Source organism: Mastomys coucha, unplaced genomic scaffold (genome assembly GCF_008632895.1).
Source record: "Mastomys coucha isolate ucsf_1 unplaced genomic scaffold, UCSF_Mcou_1 pScaffold21, whole genome shotgun sequence".
Taxonomy (NCBI): Eukaryota; Metazoa; Chordata; class Mammalia; order Rodentia; family Muridae; genus Mastomys; species Mastomys coucha.
Window position 1 is genome coordinate 171,965,744 of NW_022196904.1, and position 14,003 is coordinate 171,979,746.

At 44.0% G+C, this 14,003-nt stretch overlaps 1 protein-coding gene across 5 annotated transcripts in view; it reads left to right on the forward strand.

Moving 5' to 3' along the window:
• Ccnj (cyclin J) overlaps positions 1 to 10,322 on the forward strand; it is an 18,163-nt gene extending 7,841 nt beyond the window's left edge. For 3 of the 5 annotated variants that reach the window (XM_031390294.1, XM_031390293.1, XM_031390292.1), the window contains 3 exons: positions 6,348 to 6,647; positions 6,731 to 6,890; positions 7,455 to 10,322. In XM_031390294.1, coding sequence (XP_031246154.1) covers positions 6,348 to 6,647; positions 6,731 to 6,890; positions 7,455 to 7,857 — 863 coding nt within the window. In that variant the 3' untranslated portion in view covers positions 7,858 to 10,322. The remainder of the gene's footprint in view (positions 1 to 6,347; positions 6,648 to 6,730; positions 6,891 to 7,454) is intronic. The other 2 variants (XM_031390295.1, XM_031390296.1) reach the window with 2 other exon arrangements.
• The last annotated feature ends 3,681 nt before the right edge of the window (positions 10,323 to 14,003 follow it).

The window sequence follows — 14,003 nt, forward strand, 5'->3', positions numbered from 1 at the left end:
AAATCCAGTCTAGTCGCATCACGTGCCTCTTGAGCCAAGTTCTTATCAGAATACTCTGTACTTCCTGAATATCGTATTTCCCCCATTAAAATCTGTTTTCCTCTAAGATCTATATGCACAATGCTCCCTCCAAGCCAGAAAAGCAGTACTTACACATTTATAATTATTTTAAAGTTTCATACTCAAAGGATATCTCATATACAGTACTATGTATGTTTCAGCACAGGCTATGAATTGAAGCCCTTTTGAGTTTAAATGTCTACATGAGATTGGAAAACCCATACTTGATAGGTCAGATGTATGAAAATCCACAAGAAACATGTTTTCTTTTGTTTTATCCCATAGAATGTAGGTTATAGAATCGGCTCATAGTAGAGACATACTCTGGCAATCAGACATAAAAGCAGCGAGTGCTATCTTAAGCTTTTTAGATCAATAATGAAAGTGTATATGTATATAGTTTTGGGGTTTTTTTTGGCCTGCTGTGGCTGCTACTGTCAGCTCAACCATTGCTTTCTGTGGGATTTAGAGTATTCTTAATCAAATAGGAATCTAAACTTGATGAACTATGAAATAATGACATTAATGTAGTTTGTAAAATAACTTACATTGTGATTAGTTTGCTTGCTAGTAACTTACCAAACTAGCAAGGGTTACTTATATGGAATCACTAAGAAAGAAAGATTATAATCACCTTATAATCACTTCTATTATAAGGTCACTAACGTGAGATGTAGTTGGTTCTTAAAGAATTTTGAGCCAGATATGATAGAACCTACATTCAGGCAACATGGCGAGAGCATGTCTGCAGGAGGCTGTGTTCCTGTGCTTTGCTATCTCCACACAGAAGGGGATTTGATTCTTGTAGTGTCTTAGGATGGGTTGAAGTGTACTGCAGTGTATGGCTGTGATCCTTTTATTCTATGGAATACTATTTGGTGTAATTAATGTGGCAATGTGTAATTGTTAAAGCTTCTTTCTAGTAACAAGGTGTGGTTTGTATTTGCTGTAATTTAGATATGAATGACACATGCCACTGTCTTTGTTACTTCCTGCTACCATGGCAAAGCACCATGACCCCGATAACTTATAAAGGCATTTAGTGGGCTCACCATTCTAGAGGGTGGTAGAGTCCATGGCCTTTGTGGCAGGCAAGCATGGTACTGGAACAGAAGCTGAGAGCTTACATAGTGAGACCACAACCACAAGGCCAAGAAAGAATCAACTGGAGTGGTGGGGACTTTGGAAACCTCCAACAGGGCCAAAGTTCTACCCACTGGGACCACGCATTTAAACATATGAGCCTAGGGGACAATCTCATTCAGTCCAGTGCAGTCACCTACTACTGGAAGAGCCAGATCCCTCCTCCGTTTGTTCTGCTGTCGCCTTTTACCTGTTTTCCTGAGAGAATTGCTTTTACATTCCATTTTCCCACCATCGAGTGGAGTAGGTGGGTCCAGAGTACCCATCAGCCCTACAGAACAAGGGTAGGTAAGAGTTGGAGCCATTGTCTCCTCTAGGCCAGGCACTAAGGAGATTGGGATTTAGCCAGCAACAATAAATATAGCTTCCCCTCAATCACTGTAATACTGTGTCAGGAAAGCTTAGTGTGCTTATAAGCCAACTGTCTGTTCTTAGTATCTGATACTTCTAATAAATTTGTGGGATTATTTTAGTATTTCTTTGTAGTTTTTTTGTTGTTGTTGTTTCTTTCCCAACCCTCGCCCCCTACAGGGTTTCTCTGTATAGTCCTGGCTGTTCTGGAACTTGCTCTGTAGACCAGGGTGACCTCAACCTCAGAGATCCACCTGCCTCTGCCTCACACTTGCTGGGGTTAAAGGCATGCACCACCACTGCCCAGCATTTCTTAGATTCTAGCACCTGTTTTCTTCCATTGGATACCAGTGGCTGCTCTCCATTAGACAGATTGACTTCAAATTCTGGCTGCCTGCAGTCTGCTCCCTGCATATGAGGCTATATCATGAAATAAAGAATAGCTCATAACTATTAGATCAAGAGGCAGTTGTATAATAGATAGGATGCTGTGTGTAATGTGGCCAAAGGCAGATCTTGTTCTTGGAGCTAATGCTTGCCTGCCTGCCTGGGAAGTCCACTCCTGGAAGTGGGAGGAAAGGGCCTGCAGGCTGTGTGATTTGAAAGCAGTTTGGGGTATTTAGGAGTAGGATTGCAGTGAGAGGTTTTGTAGGTTTGAGTCACCAACACAATAATAAATTTCAATAATTCTGGGTCACGGATCAATTCTCTATAAAATGGAAATAAAGACACTTGGCTTATAAAGTTGTTCTGAGGAGCAAGTTGGGCCATGTAGGAAAACTGAGTATAAAAAGCGTAGCATCGTACTGACCAGTTTCTCTGTTCCACTCCCAAAGAGCCTGCCTTTTTCTAAAGTAGATCTGTGTTTTTCAGGAAAATAACTTCTTAGGTTTCAGCTGTTCTCTGTGGCTCGATCTGGCTTGTTTGAGCAGCACTGAGCTTACAGGCAGTTTGGAAGCAGCCTTGAAATGAAGCTTCTGATAGTGCTCGTGATCGTGGGCTCCAGGTGCAGACTTTACTCATAGGCTGTTAGTGCTAAGAATTTGTGGCAAGTGTTTCTCTTGGCTCACCAATACTGGCTTTAAGTTTTTCACTTTATTTTTTATTAGGTGAAAAATTAAAGCTTACAGTTGGTTTGATTTACATCTTATTTTTTAATGAATTTCGCTTCCTTGTCCCCCATGAGTTGCCTTTTCCTGTTCTTTCTCCATTTCTCTTTTAAGCTGATGGCCTTAGTGGTTTGTGAGGATTCTTTGTGTATAGTGTAGATGACTTTCCGATTTGGTAATGAAGGGAAAGAGTACTGGCTAGGCTCCAGACAGCATCGTCTGCCTAGTCATTGTATCGTCGTCTCGGCCGAGAAGCTGTCACTTGCTGCTGTCTTTGAAACCATGTGGTTTCCACGGCTGACCTGTACACTTCCTGCAAAGGAAAGACAACGTGGTATTTTGTTTCTAATTCTTTATTTTCTGGGAAGCAGATATGAATTTCCTGTATCCTCATTTCCTGTTTGGGTCCTTTATCAATATAGTCATATGGCCTCTGGTATTTCCTTTCAAGTGAAACCCCGCCCTGAGCTTTGTGATCTGTATATGAACAAGTAGATTTAAACGACACCGAGCAGTTAACACAGCGATAGGTGCAAATGCATGTAGCTCATTTATGTTTTCACACTTCGGGAAATTCTTGTCCATGTAGTTGAGTGTATACCGCTATCCATAATGAAAAGGTTTCCAAAAACTTAAGACTGAATTAGAATCCCAAATGTGGTTATTATGTAGCATGTCACTTATTTGTTTGTTTATTTTACCCAGGTTCTTACTGTATAGCTGGCTGACATGAAACCTCCTAGGTAAACCAAACTGGCCTTAAACTCACAGAAATCCACCTGCTTCTGCCTCCCAAGTACTAGGATTAAAGGCCTGTGCACTGTGCCTAGCATGAAGTTTATTTTATTTTTAAAAGATTTATTTTTGTTTTATGTGCATTAGTGTTTTGCCTTTATGTGTGTCTGTGTGAGGGTGTTGGGTGCCCAGAGCTGGACTTACGGACAGTTTTGAGCTGCCTCATGGGTCCTCTGGAAGAACCAGGGCTCTTAATGGGTAAGCTGCGTCTCCAGCCCCATGCAGTTCATTTGTAAGTTTGAAGATCAGCATATAGGCTTCTTGACATTTATAGCTAAATATTTATAAACGTAGATAAAGTCTGTCATCCTGATAGTTGTCCCATATGGTCTGGCATCGTGTTTTGGTTTAGAAACACAGGTTTGGGAATTAAAAGTTATCCCTGGCCTTCAATTTTGGTTTCACTCAACTTATTTGTCCTTGAGTGAACTGGCTGACCTTATGTAATGTCTTGGTTTCTTGAGCTTGAAATTGTCCATAAATACTTTTTATTTTTTGATGATGAAACTTTCAAAGGGAGAATTTGAAACCCCCTTGATCCTTGAATTATGGTGAATTATGGTATATTAATTTTTTCAAAGCAACTTAAAGTATGACATAAATAAACTCATTAATTTTTATAACATTGCTTTGAAGTGTGCAGCCAGTACTGCTGCTACACAAGTGGCCAAGTGAGTGAGAGCCTTAGTGACTCATCGGGGACTGAACAAACACCTGCACCATTCTCCTTACTCTGCAGGCACTGACCTCCTTTCGTGCCTAGTGGCAGTGCTGAGCGCCACTGTGGTGTGAGACCACTGTTGAGGTGGTGTAAAATGCCCCATTTTTACATGACTTGAGCTGGGTGAGGCTCTCTCCATTCTGGATCATGTAACTTTGCTCCTCAGCAGTGATATTTAGCATGGTCTTGAGCTGGAGGTGACGGTGGCCGTGGGATGGGGTGTCTCTGGGATTCCAGATACTCAGGAGACCAGCATGGGCAATGGAAACAGTGTTTTGAAATTGAAATTGAAAAGGGCCAGCAGTGTAGTTCAACAGATGCTTAACAGCTCGTTCAAGACCTAGTTGCGATTTAGATTTTAACTTCACAGTATCTCTAGAGCAAGAGTAGCTGTCTCCTTCTTTAGGTTTAAGTTTTTCTCAAAATAGCTTAGAGCCCCCTGGCGTCAGGGACAATTTTTCTAGCCCTGTTCTAGCAAACTCCTCAGTAAGCAGCAGCACTTTCTCCATTTCCAGATAAGCCAGTGTGCGCAGAGCCCCTCTGCTGTCCGCTGCCCACACACTGGCCTCTGCTGTCCATGCTAGCAGTGTGCGCAGAGCCCCTCTGCTCCCTGCCGCCTGCACACTGGCCGGCTGAGTGGCCCTGCCTGGCCGCTGCCGTCTGTGCTAGCAGCCTTACCAGTGTTACAAATCCAGCCCTTCAAGGAGAGACCCCTCACCACAAACTTTAGTTTCCATGCTTTGGCAGACTTTCTCACTTTTCCCTGTAAAATGTTTATAAATGGGTAGATTAAAATTGAAGGTTTCCAAGGAAAGCAGATGATACTGAAATCATCAAGACATTAAAACAATTTTTATATATAACGTGTGCTTCTGAAAAATAACTTTCTAACAATAGTTTTGAACAAGAATTAATGTAAAATCCCTTGAGAGAAATCTGTAGGTATAACTTTTAAACTTCAGTGTAAAATAGAACACAGTACTGAGAAAGAGTGCCCTTTAGTCCCAGTCTCTGTTCTTCTGTGAACCACCATGTCCCAGAAACAGGCTTAGCTTAGAGAAGTTCCCAAGTGCATGCCTTACGCCTAGGAATGCTTCTTTGGAAATGCAAGTGTAAGTTGGTTCATAATCCGTTGAAACATTTTTCTTAGGTGGAAAGGAAATCTTACTCCTCAGCCATGCATAGTCAGAACATCAGATGAGTATTTCCTAAGAGGTTAATGCTTCAGATACTGAGCCCCTCCGGTGTGACCTTCACTACTGTTCTGCTTTGAGTAAGAGGATAGGAAGCTTCCCATCCCCCTCCCTCTTGGCTTTAAAAAGTTCTTAGAGGGAAGGGAAGCACGCCCTTGGTTATAGGTGCTCTGTGGAGATCAGAGGGCAGCCTTGCTCTGCTTCCATCCTTGGGGGTTCTGGGGATGCACTCAGATGTCCAGGCTTGCGCAGCAAGCACCTCTACCCACTGAGCCACCTCAGTGAGCTTTTGGAGACAGGTTTTCACTATATATCCCATATGAAGCCTCACACTTCCTGTTCTGTGTCAGCGTCCCAAACGATTACATGCATTGTATGCACGCACTACCATACCTAGTCCGTCTCCTTTTCTGAAAAATAAACTCACAGAAGAGACATAGCAGCAGCTTTATTCTTTGTGCTTTCGTTTGTGAGATAGCAGTGCCTGTAGTAGAGGCGCTTACTCAGCTTTCCTTCCATAGTTTCTTTTTCTCTGCTCTTGAGAGGATGCTGCAAACTTGCTAAGGTTAAATATACTTGGTGCTGAATGGTTTTCAGAAGAACTTAAGAGCTTCTAGCTCAGTGGCCGAGCACTCTGCTGCATAAAGTTCTGATGTTAAATTCTTGACATTCTAAAGTAATCTTCTCCAACTATCCCCTGCCCACAAAAATGATACTTTTCTGAAAAAAAAAATCACCTGGCCTTGTTAGCATATATGACTATTGTCTTTATGCCACAGGACACCATTCAGGTGTGCGCAGAGAATGGTTAAAGGTCAAGGGTGGGGAAATTCTAGGAAGGAGGTGGCATGGAATAGAGGAGCCCCCTGGTGCAAGTACCTCTGTGTGAGACAGAGGACTGCTCTGAAGTCTGTGCCCTGCTGGTAAGACCTCCAAATACCACTTCACTAACATTTTTTCACTCCTTTTTACAAGGCAAATTTGAAGAAAAAGAAGACAGTGTGCCTAAGCTGGAGCAGCTCAACAGCCTGGGCTGTATGACTAACATGAATCTGGTGCTCACCAAGCAGAGCCTGCTGCACATGGAGCTGCTGCTGCTGGAGACCTTCCAGTGGAACCTCTGCCTCCCCACGGCTGCCCACTTCATCGAGTATTACCTCTCTGAAGCAGTGCATGAGACAGACCTTCATGACGGCTGGCCAATGGTTTGTCTGGAAAAGACTAAACTCTACATGGCCAAATATGCAGATTACTTCCTGGAAGTGTCTCTGCAGGGTGAGTTTCTGAGAATGCCCTCACGTGACCGTGCATGGTGACTCGTGTTCTGTTGCTCAAGTTTGTTTTTGATGTCTCCACAGATTATGCCTTTCTAAATTATGCACCTTCTTTAGTAGCTGCTGCATGTGTGGCTTCTTCGAGGATTATCCTTCGTCTGTCTCCAACATGGCCCACAAGACTGCACCGTCTCACTGCTTACTCCTGGGACTTCTTAGTGCAGTGTATTGAACGGCTATTGCTGTAAGCCTTTTGATTCTTTGCTCTTGCATTTATAATTTCTAGTTAACGTTTTCCTCTGTGTATAGTGTATCCTAAGAATTACTTCCCAAAGGCTCGAGGTTCTTAGGGTACTTCTGTCAGTTGCTCGCTGCTGTCAACAAACGAGGTCTGCAGCAAAGGAACATTCTTTGCCTATGACCCTGTTACTGACACGACCCCCAGTACTTGGCGGGACAGGGAGCTGTGCAGGCTGATCTTACTCCATTCCTGTCTCCATACCATTGAATTAAGGGTTGCCAGATGTGACCTCAAATTCCTAGTTATAAAGAGTCCTTAAAGCCACCAGCACTGTTCATACCAAGGTGAACACTTGAGAAAGATATAAGGAAGGTGTCACTTGTTGAAATGACAGTGACCTAGGTGGCAGCAGTGGTGCTGCATGGAGTGAGCAGTGGCAGAGGTAGGAAGTAGGCGGGTGGGCAGGTGGGTGCTGCTGCATTCTTGCCTCTGTGTGTGTGTGTGTGTGTGTGTGTGTGTGTGTGTGTGTGTGTGTGTGGTGTGACTCTTCCCTTTCTTTTGTCTCAGTGCTCACGATAACGACGTGAAAGAAGCAAACAAACAGAGGGGACAGTCGGCTCCTCAGTCCGCAGCACAGCTGACTGTGTTCCAGACGGCGCAGCCCTCGCGGCCGGTTCACTTCCAGCAGCCGCAGTATCTTCATCAGACCTCCATGCAGTATCGACACCCTGTGTCGGAGCAGCCAAGCCGTCAGCAGATTGTGTCTACCACACACACCTCGTCTTACACACTACAGACTTGTCCTGCGGGCTTCCAAACTAGTGTTCAGGGCCTCGGCCACATGCAGACTGGTGTTGGGATGTCCCTGGCAATACCAGTAGAAGTTAAACCCTGCCTCAGTGTTTCTTATAACCGGAGTTACCAGATAAACGAACATTTCCCCTGTATTACCCCATGCTTTGAGAGGTGATGGCGTATGAATGCAGATCATAGACGATCCAGACTGTTCTGAGACGGATAGCTCTGGAGCAAGCTTTGTGTACTCCTCTTCAGAAGGAAAGGATACGAATAGTACCACAATGCAACAGGCCCCAGCATCAGAAGGCTGAGTATCCCTTTCAGTACCATGAGTATCTAGGAGGACTCGGCAGGTACTGGCATGTGTCAAGTCCTATGTGACAGAAATGTCCCAGTGCTTGGCTGATGGTCCAAATATTTCAAAATGCTCAATACAGCAGAAAATTTGCCATTCTACGATTTGACCTGTGATGGGCTTTGGCCTTATGCTGGCACATATGTCAAAGACTTAGTGTTTATCTGTGGACTTGCCAAACCATCTTTTATGAAGGAAGTTACAGTATTAATTTTTGAAGAATTGTTTTAATCTTGCAGCTCAGAGTTTTTTTGACCTACTGGTAGGTTTCTAAATTCAAACTCACCAGTTGCTACGAATACTAATCTGTGCAGTTAAAAAAAAATCCAGATGATTTTATATAACTTCATATCTTAAATACAGGTGCTGGATTTATATACTACAGTTAGGGGCAAAGCAGATACATACCTTGAAATCATGGTCATAATTTTCCTTTTGCTCTGCTACCTTTTCCCCCTAAGCGATCAGCCCCGATTCTTCAGGGTTAAGTACATTTAACTCAGGGAACTTGTAGTACTTGGAAACACTTCGCTCTGCCCGACATGCCATGGGAGTGTTAGGACATGAACTACCTGTGTAACATAGACTGCAGTGCTCCTGCTGGGATGAGAATACATCATAGCACAGGACGAATGACATGGGTCCTGTGTTCATGCGTGGACAGGCTGGGCATCACCCAGTGCAGTCAGTGCCCCATACTTAGATCGGCTGTTTCTCTTTAAGACAGTTTTCTGGAGAAGGCATTCTATAAAGTGTCAGTGCTAGAGTAGAGTCAGGTAGGATTGTTCTGGAGTTGAGGGTGGCCAGGGTAGTGCTCAAGTTGGGCTAACACAGCACTTTGTTATGGGAGGGTGGTTCAGTGAGCACCCTTGGGATCCAGCAGGTCAGACAAGGAGGGGCGCTGACTTCAGTAGCCACTTTCTGTGGTTGTCTGTGTAACTGCCCGGGGACAAGTCATTGTGTTGGTAGTGAGTGAAAACAGCAATAGTCGTACCAAGGGCAACCTGGCCATAAAATATTGTCAGGAAGTGGGGAGGACAAACTTCAAAAGAACAAAGGTAACTGATGAACTGTAAACATAGTATTCTCCATGGAAGAGGAAAGAGTGGTGGAGGGAAACCTTCTGGTCTAAACTGAGTGAGATGTGTTTGTTTTTATACGATAGCACTTGGATAGAAGAGAAACTGTGGCAGCTCTGAGACACAGTGTCTATTGGGAGAGCTCGCTGTAAAGATGTGGGTATGCAGCAGGAGCCTTTGCTGGGAAAGGACAGGAAGGGCTCTACAGCATGGACCGACAGGCAGCTCCAGCAGAGAAGTGCCGTGGGCAGCTCCTGCCAACAGCAGTTCTTAGAGAAATGGTCTTTCCTTAAAAGGAAGCTAACTTTTATATTTAGCATACGTAAGGCACGGTGTGGACTTACTAGTCTGGTGATGAAGACCACTCAGGTAAGAACACTCATGGCGGTTTTCAAGCATGAGAACTGTTGTAGGAGCTCATCACTTTTCCACTTTAAAAGGGCTGCTAATTGGATTTTCTAATTCTTAAGAAAACTTGAATTATTAGGAAGAAGTAGGTTCAAAAGATCATGTATCTTTCACGTTCACAGATAGAGCCCGGCATCATGGAGTCCAGTGTTCAGTGTTGTAACTACCTCAGTAATGCTATGAATGTAAGAGATTGGGATAGAATCCTAACTTGAAACAACAGCCAGTGCCTGTGGTAATTTAATGTCTTGTCAGTGCTTTTATTGATTGGTTATATGTCATTCTTGTTGTCAAAGAATATTTGCCTTTTTTAAAAAGCTTATTAACACTTTCAAGTTTATATTTAAAAAGCTAAAGAACACTGGATTAATCCTTTTGGGGGGTAGAGTGAAATAATTGATGATTATTGCTGCATACCTGGATGGGGAGGCTGGAGAATCATGACTATTTTTAAAAACAGCAGGTTTCAGTATAAATGCAACTCAACAACAGTTAGCTGGGGTGGGGGTGCGTGTGGGTTTCGTTTTGTTTAATTTATTAATTAGTCTTAAAAGTTTTTTTTTTCTGTTTTGTTTTGAGATTACTGGACCATCATTAAATGTGTACTGTGAAAAGATTAATGATGTGTGTAAAGGACTTAAACAGAGTCCATTAAATAAACACTATTCAAGTACAAAATGCAAACCAAAATACCTGTGCTATGACTAACTACAAACAGAATGGTGCTAAGTCTACACAGCAGGGTTAGATGAGTGCTATGCACTTGATTTGAAAATAAAAGTAGTTTTCACTAAAGTGGTCTTGCTGCTTTTGTTTTAAATATGGGCTTGTTGGCCATGACCTCATCAAGCCACGCTGTCGTGTGTGTCGAGCTTGTAGTCACAAGTGTGTTTAACAAAAGGTGTCCAGATAAAGAACACTGTGCAGGGGCAGGAAACATTTGTCCCTTTGTGTATTATGTCCTGAGCACTGAAGCCCATTAGAGTTTAGCAGACAGCTCTGTTGCCTTAAAATGAGTTTTGTGTTAGGAACTGTACATTCATTTTTTTAATTGAATGTAGTTTTTTTCATATAACATATTCTGGTAACTTTTCCCTTGTTTACCAGGTCCTCCCATCTGTCTAACTCTGAGCCTCTTTATCTTTAGAAAACAAACAAGAAAAATAAAAACAAACAAAAGCAAAAAACAGGATAGAACAAAGCAGAAAAAAGTAAAAGCACGCACGCACGCGCACACACACACACGTACACACGCACGCACGCGTGCGCGCAGAAACCAGGCACACAGAAACCCCATTAAAGCACAAAGTCAGAAACCTAAATATAGAAGTAAAAGACCAGTAAGAGGGGAAATGGCCAAAGCATCAGGAGACAGACAAAACAAAATCAAAACCCAATACCTAAAACCTCCCAAAGGACCGTTTTGAGCTGCCCGTCTACTGCTGGGCGTGGGGCCTGCCCGTGAGTGTGATTTGTATACTCGGTGAGTCTCCATTGGAGAAAATAACTTTTCCTTTGTGTGCTGTTGTGTACTGGGGATTGCTTCTTGGTTAGGGATGGGAGTGTGAGAGTCTTAGCAACGAGTAAGCCTTCTTTATTCACCTAAGTATAAATATCATTTGTTACTTAATTTAGCTGAAGCCTAAGCACGTTTTGATACGGCATTAGCACCTGCTCTTACGTGGTGTCCCTTAGGGCTGAATTTAGGAAGCAGGAAAAGGCGCAGCAAGTGTTCTAAACGGGCCAAGCTTTGCACGTGACCCTAACCCAGGAAGCGAGTTGCTAAGCAGCTGCTTCTGAATCCACTCCCCACCACCCACAGCGGCTTACACTGACCTCCATGACTTGGCACCCTAGAAACAATTACATGTAGAGCCTGGGACTCTGTTCAATCAGCGTGTTGGTTTGGGGATCCTCATTTCCCTTTTTAAAGTAGTAAGTCCAGTCAGTTGCCCGCATATAGCTTGCGGTCACTCTGCCTGGAAGGGGTACGGGCTATACTTGTACCCCACGGATGCACTTTACATGTGTTCCCAAGATGCCGTCAGAGACTCACGGCCACCCTGACTTCAAGGACTTCTTAAACTGGAGTCATGGGCCTCTGGCATGCTGTGCAGCCTAGAGAAGAGAGAAGGCAGCCTCTGTCCCTGAAGCTTTGTCAAAGCGGGATCTTGTTTCCGGGTCCACAGTACCATTCTGTGCGTTCCACTGACTTGCTACCCTCCACAAGTAGGACACGCTCCTTTTTCGTTCGGATAACCTTTCATTTTTGAGCAGATAGAGATTTACAGGATGCCCATAGATCCCACGCCCTGCTCCTTTTCTTACTCATCTTACATCGGATGTTACATCTGTCACCATGAACCAGTAGTGGGACATTACTGGAAGTCTGCATTCATCTGTCTGCGGACCCCAGAGGGTTCCGTCAGGTGCCTTTTTAATTGATCTAGACCATTTTGGGGGGAGCGGGAGGGGTGATCTCTAACTGAACCTATAGCTAATTGGCTGGACCAGGTAGCTAGCAGACTCCAGGAGTTCCGTCCCTACCCCCAGTGCTGGGATTACAGACTTGTATTGTTGAATCTAGCCAGCCTGACTGAGTGACTGCCTGCCTTCCTCCCTCCCTCCTTTGTCAGTGTGTGTGTGATGAGGGGACGCCTGTGTATGCATGCTTGTGTAGGCCAGAGGTCAACGTCAGCTGTCTTCCTCAATCACGATACTTTACTGAGGAGGCTTGCTAACCCCAGCAAGAGGTGCTGGAAGCCTTATGACGTGTGAGCCTATGGAAGGAAGATAGGAGTGAGCCTTGAAGGGCGACTCCTTTCTCTTCCTCCATCTCTTTGGTCCTCGGTTGCACAGAAATCTGACTTACATGGTCCCTAATCTCTCTCTCTCACCACAGTTTCCTACCCCAGTATATCACATTTAGTAGTTAGATTTTGTTTTGTTTTGTTTTGTTTTTTGTTTTTTAAGGACAACTTTGGGTTGTAACAGAATCTCAGTGATGATTTTGACAGCTTTGAGTATTATTCCTTGGTCAGGTATTTGAATACATTTTCTTATGGACAATTTATTTATCCTTTCTATGTATGACAGGGTACCTAGAACAACATAGGCTTTTAAAATTTTCAGGGGTGGGGAGTCCTAAAATGGCTCATGGCTATGCAACAGGCATGTGCCAATTTAGAAGGAGTATTCTGATCATAGTAAGGTGAGGGTAGGCTAACACTGGGCTGTGGGGCTTTGAAAGAGAATTCGAGTGTCATGGGATATGCCGTACCTCAGGGCTTGTGATGCAACACAAGTGACTTTATGAAGAAGGAATGCTCTGCGGATGGGAGGTGAGAGGAGACTGCAAGCATGAGGAGTTCTTCGGTAATGGTATCAGGAAATAGAAGTACATGGTGCTTATATACAGATGCGAACACCAAGAGAGACTAGAATGGATAAACTCATTCCGCATTATTTACAAAAGTGAATTACAGATACTAAGATGCTGGTGGAATAAATAGAAAGCAGACTACTATACAACCATGGTATCCCACAGATATGACTATAAGAACAAAACTGCAAATCTTCCTGATTATTAAAGGAAATACAGAAAAAAATCAAACTATCCATTAAGTAAATATTTTTTTTATAACTTTTATAAAAGTTCAAGAGCTGGCAGCCTTGCCTCTTGTCTGCCATGCTGTGGCATTGATGATATCCCCTCCTCTCTTTTGCCCTCACCACCAGGTGGTGGCCCTGCCGCTCAGCTGCTGCAACACTCAGGAGAGCAGGCCCCTGCACCTCACCTGGGCAGCACAGTAAAGCTGACCCAGGATGTGAGCATGAGTGTGGGAGAGCTGGTCCTGCTTCTTGTTTGCTGGGCTGTGGCGTAGACAAGGAGAGACACCCTCTTCCCTCATTCTTCATCATCTATGATGAATGGGAGGTTATGAGAGTGGGAGAACTGGCCGTGTCCCTCAGTGGCTGGGACATGAAGGAGAGCAGGCTCTGTGCCTCACCTGGGCAGAGGGTAGAGTTGGGCCTGGTTTCAGGGATTACAGGTGAGCTGGCTCCAAGGGCGTTGAGAACGTGAGAACTGGAGAGCTGATCAGCTCAGATCTGGCCCAGATCTGGGGCTTTGAATTGACCCACCCCAACATCTACCCCATCAATGAACTGCTGGAGTGCATGGAGGGGCCAGGTCTACAGATCCCAAACTACAGGATCTCCATGACACAGGGTAACAACAGGATATCTGAGAGGAGTCCCAGTGAGGATCCAGTATTGATAGAGTAGCAGAAGCCAGAGGCCTCATATCAAACCAATGAGTTATTGCAAAGCACTAAAAAAAAAAAAAAATCTAAAAAAAAGGCAAGCAAAGAGGTGTTGACAAAAGGAAATACAGCGGGACACACTGACGAACTACAGCTTCCACAATGAGATTCTTTTTTCCTTTATTGGAGGGGAGGTTGCGGGGGGGGGGGG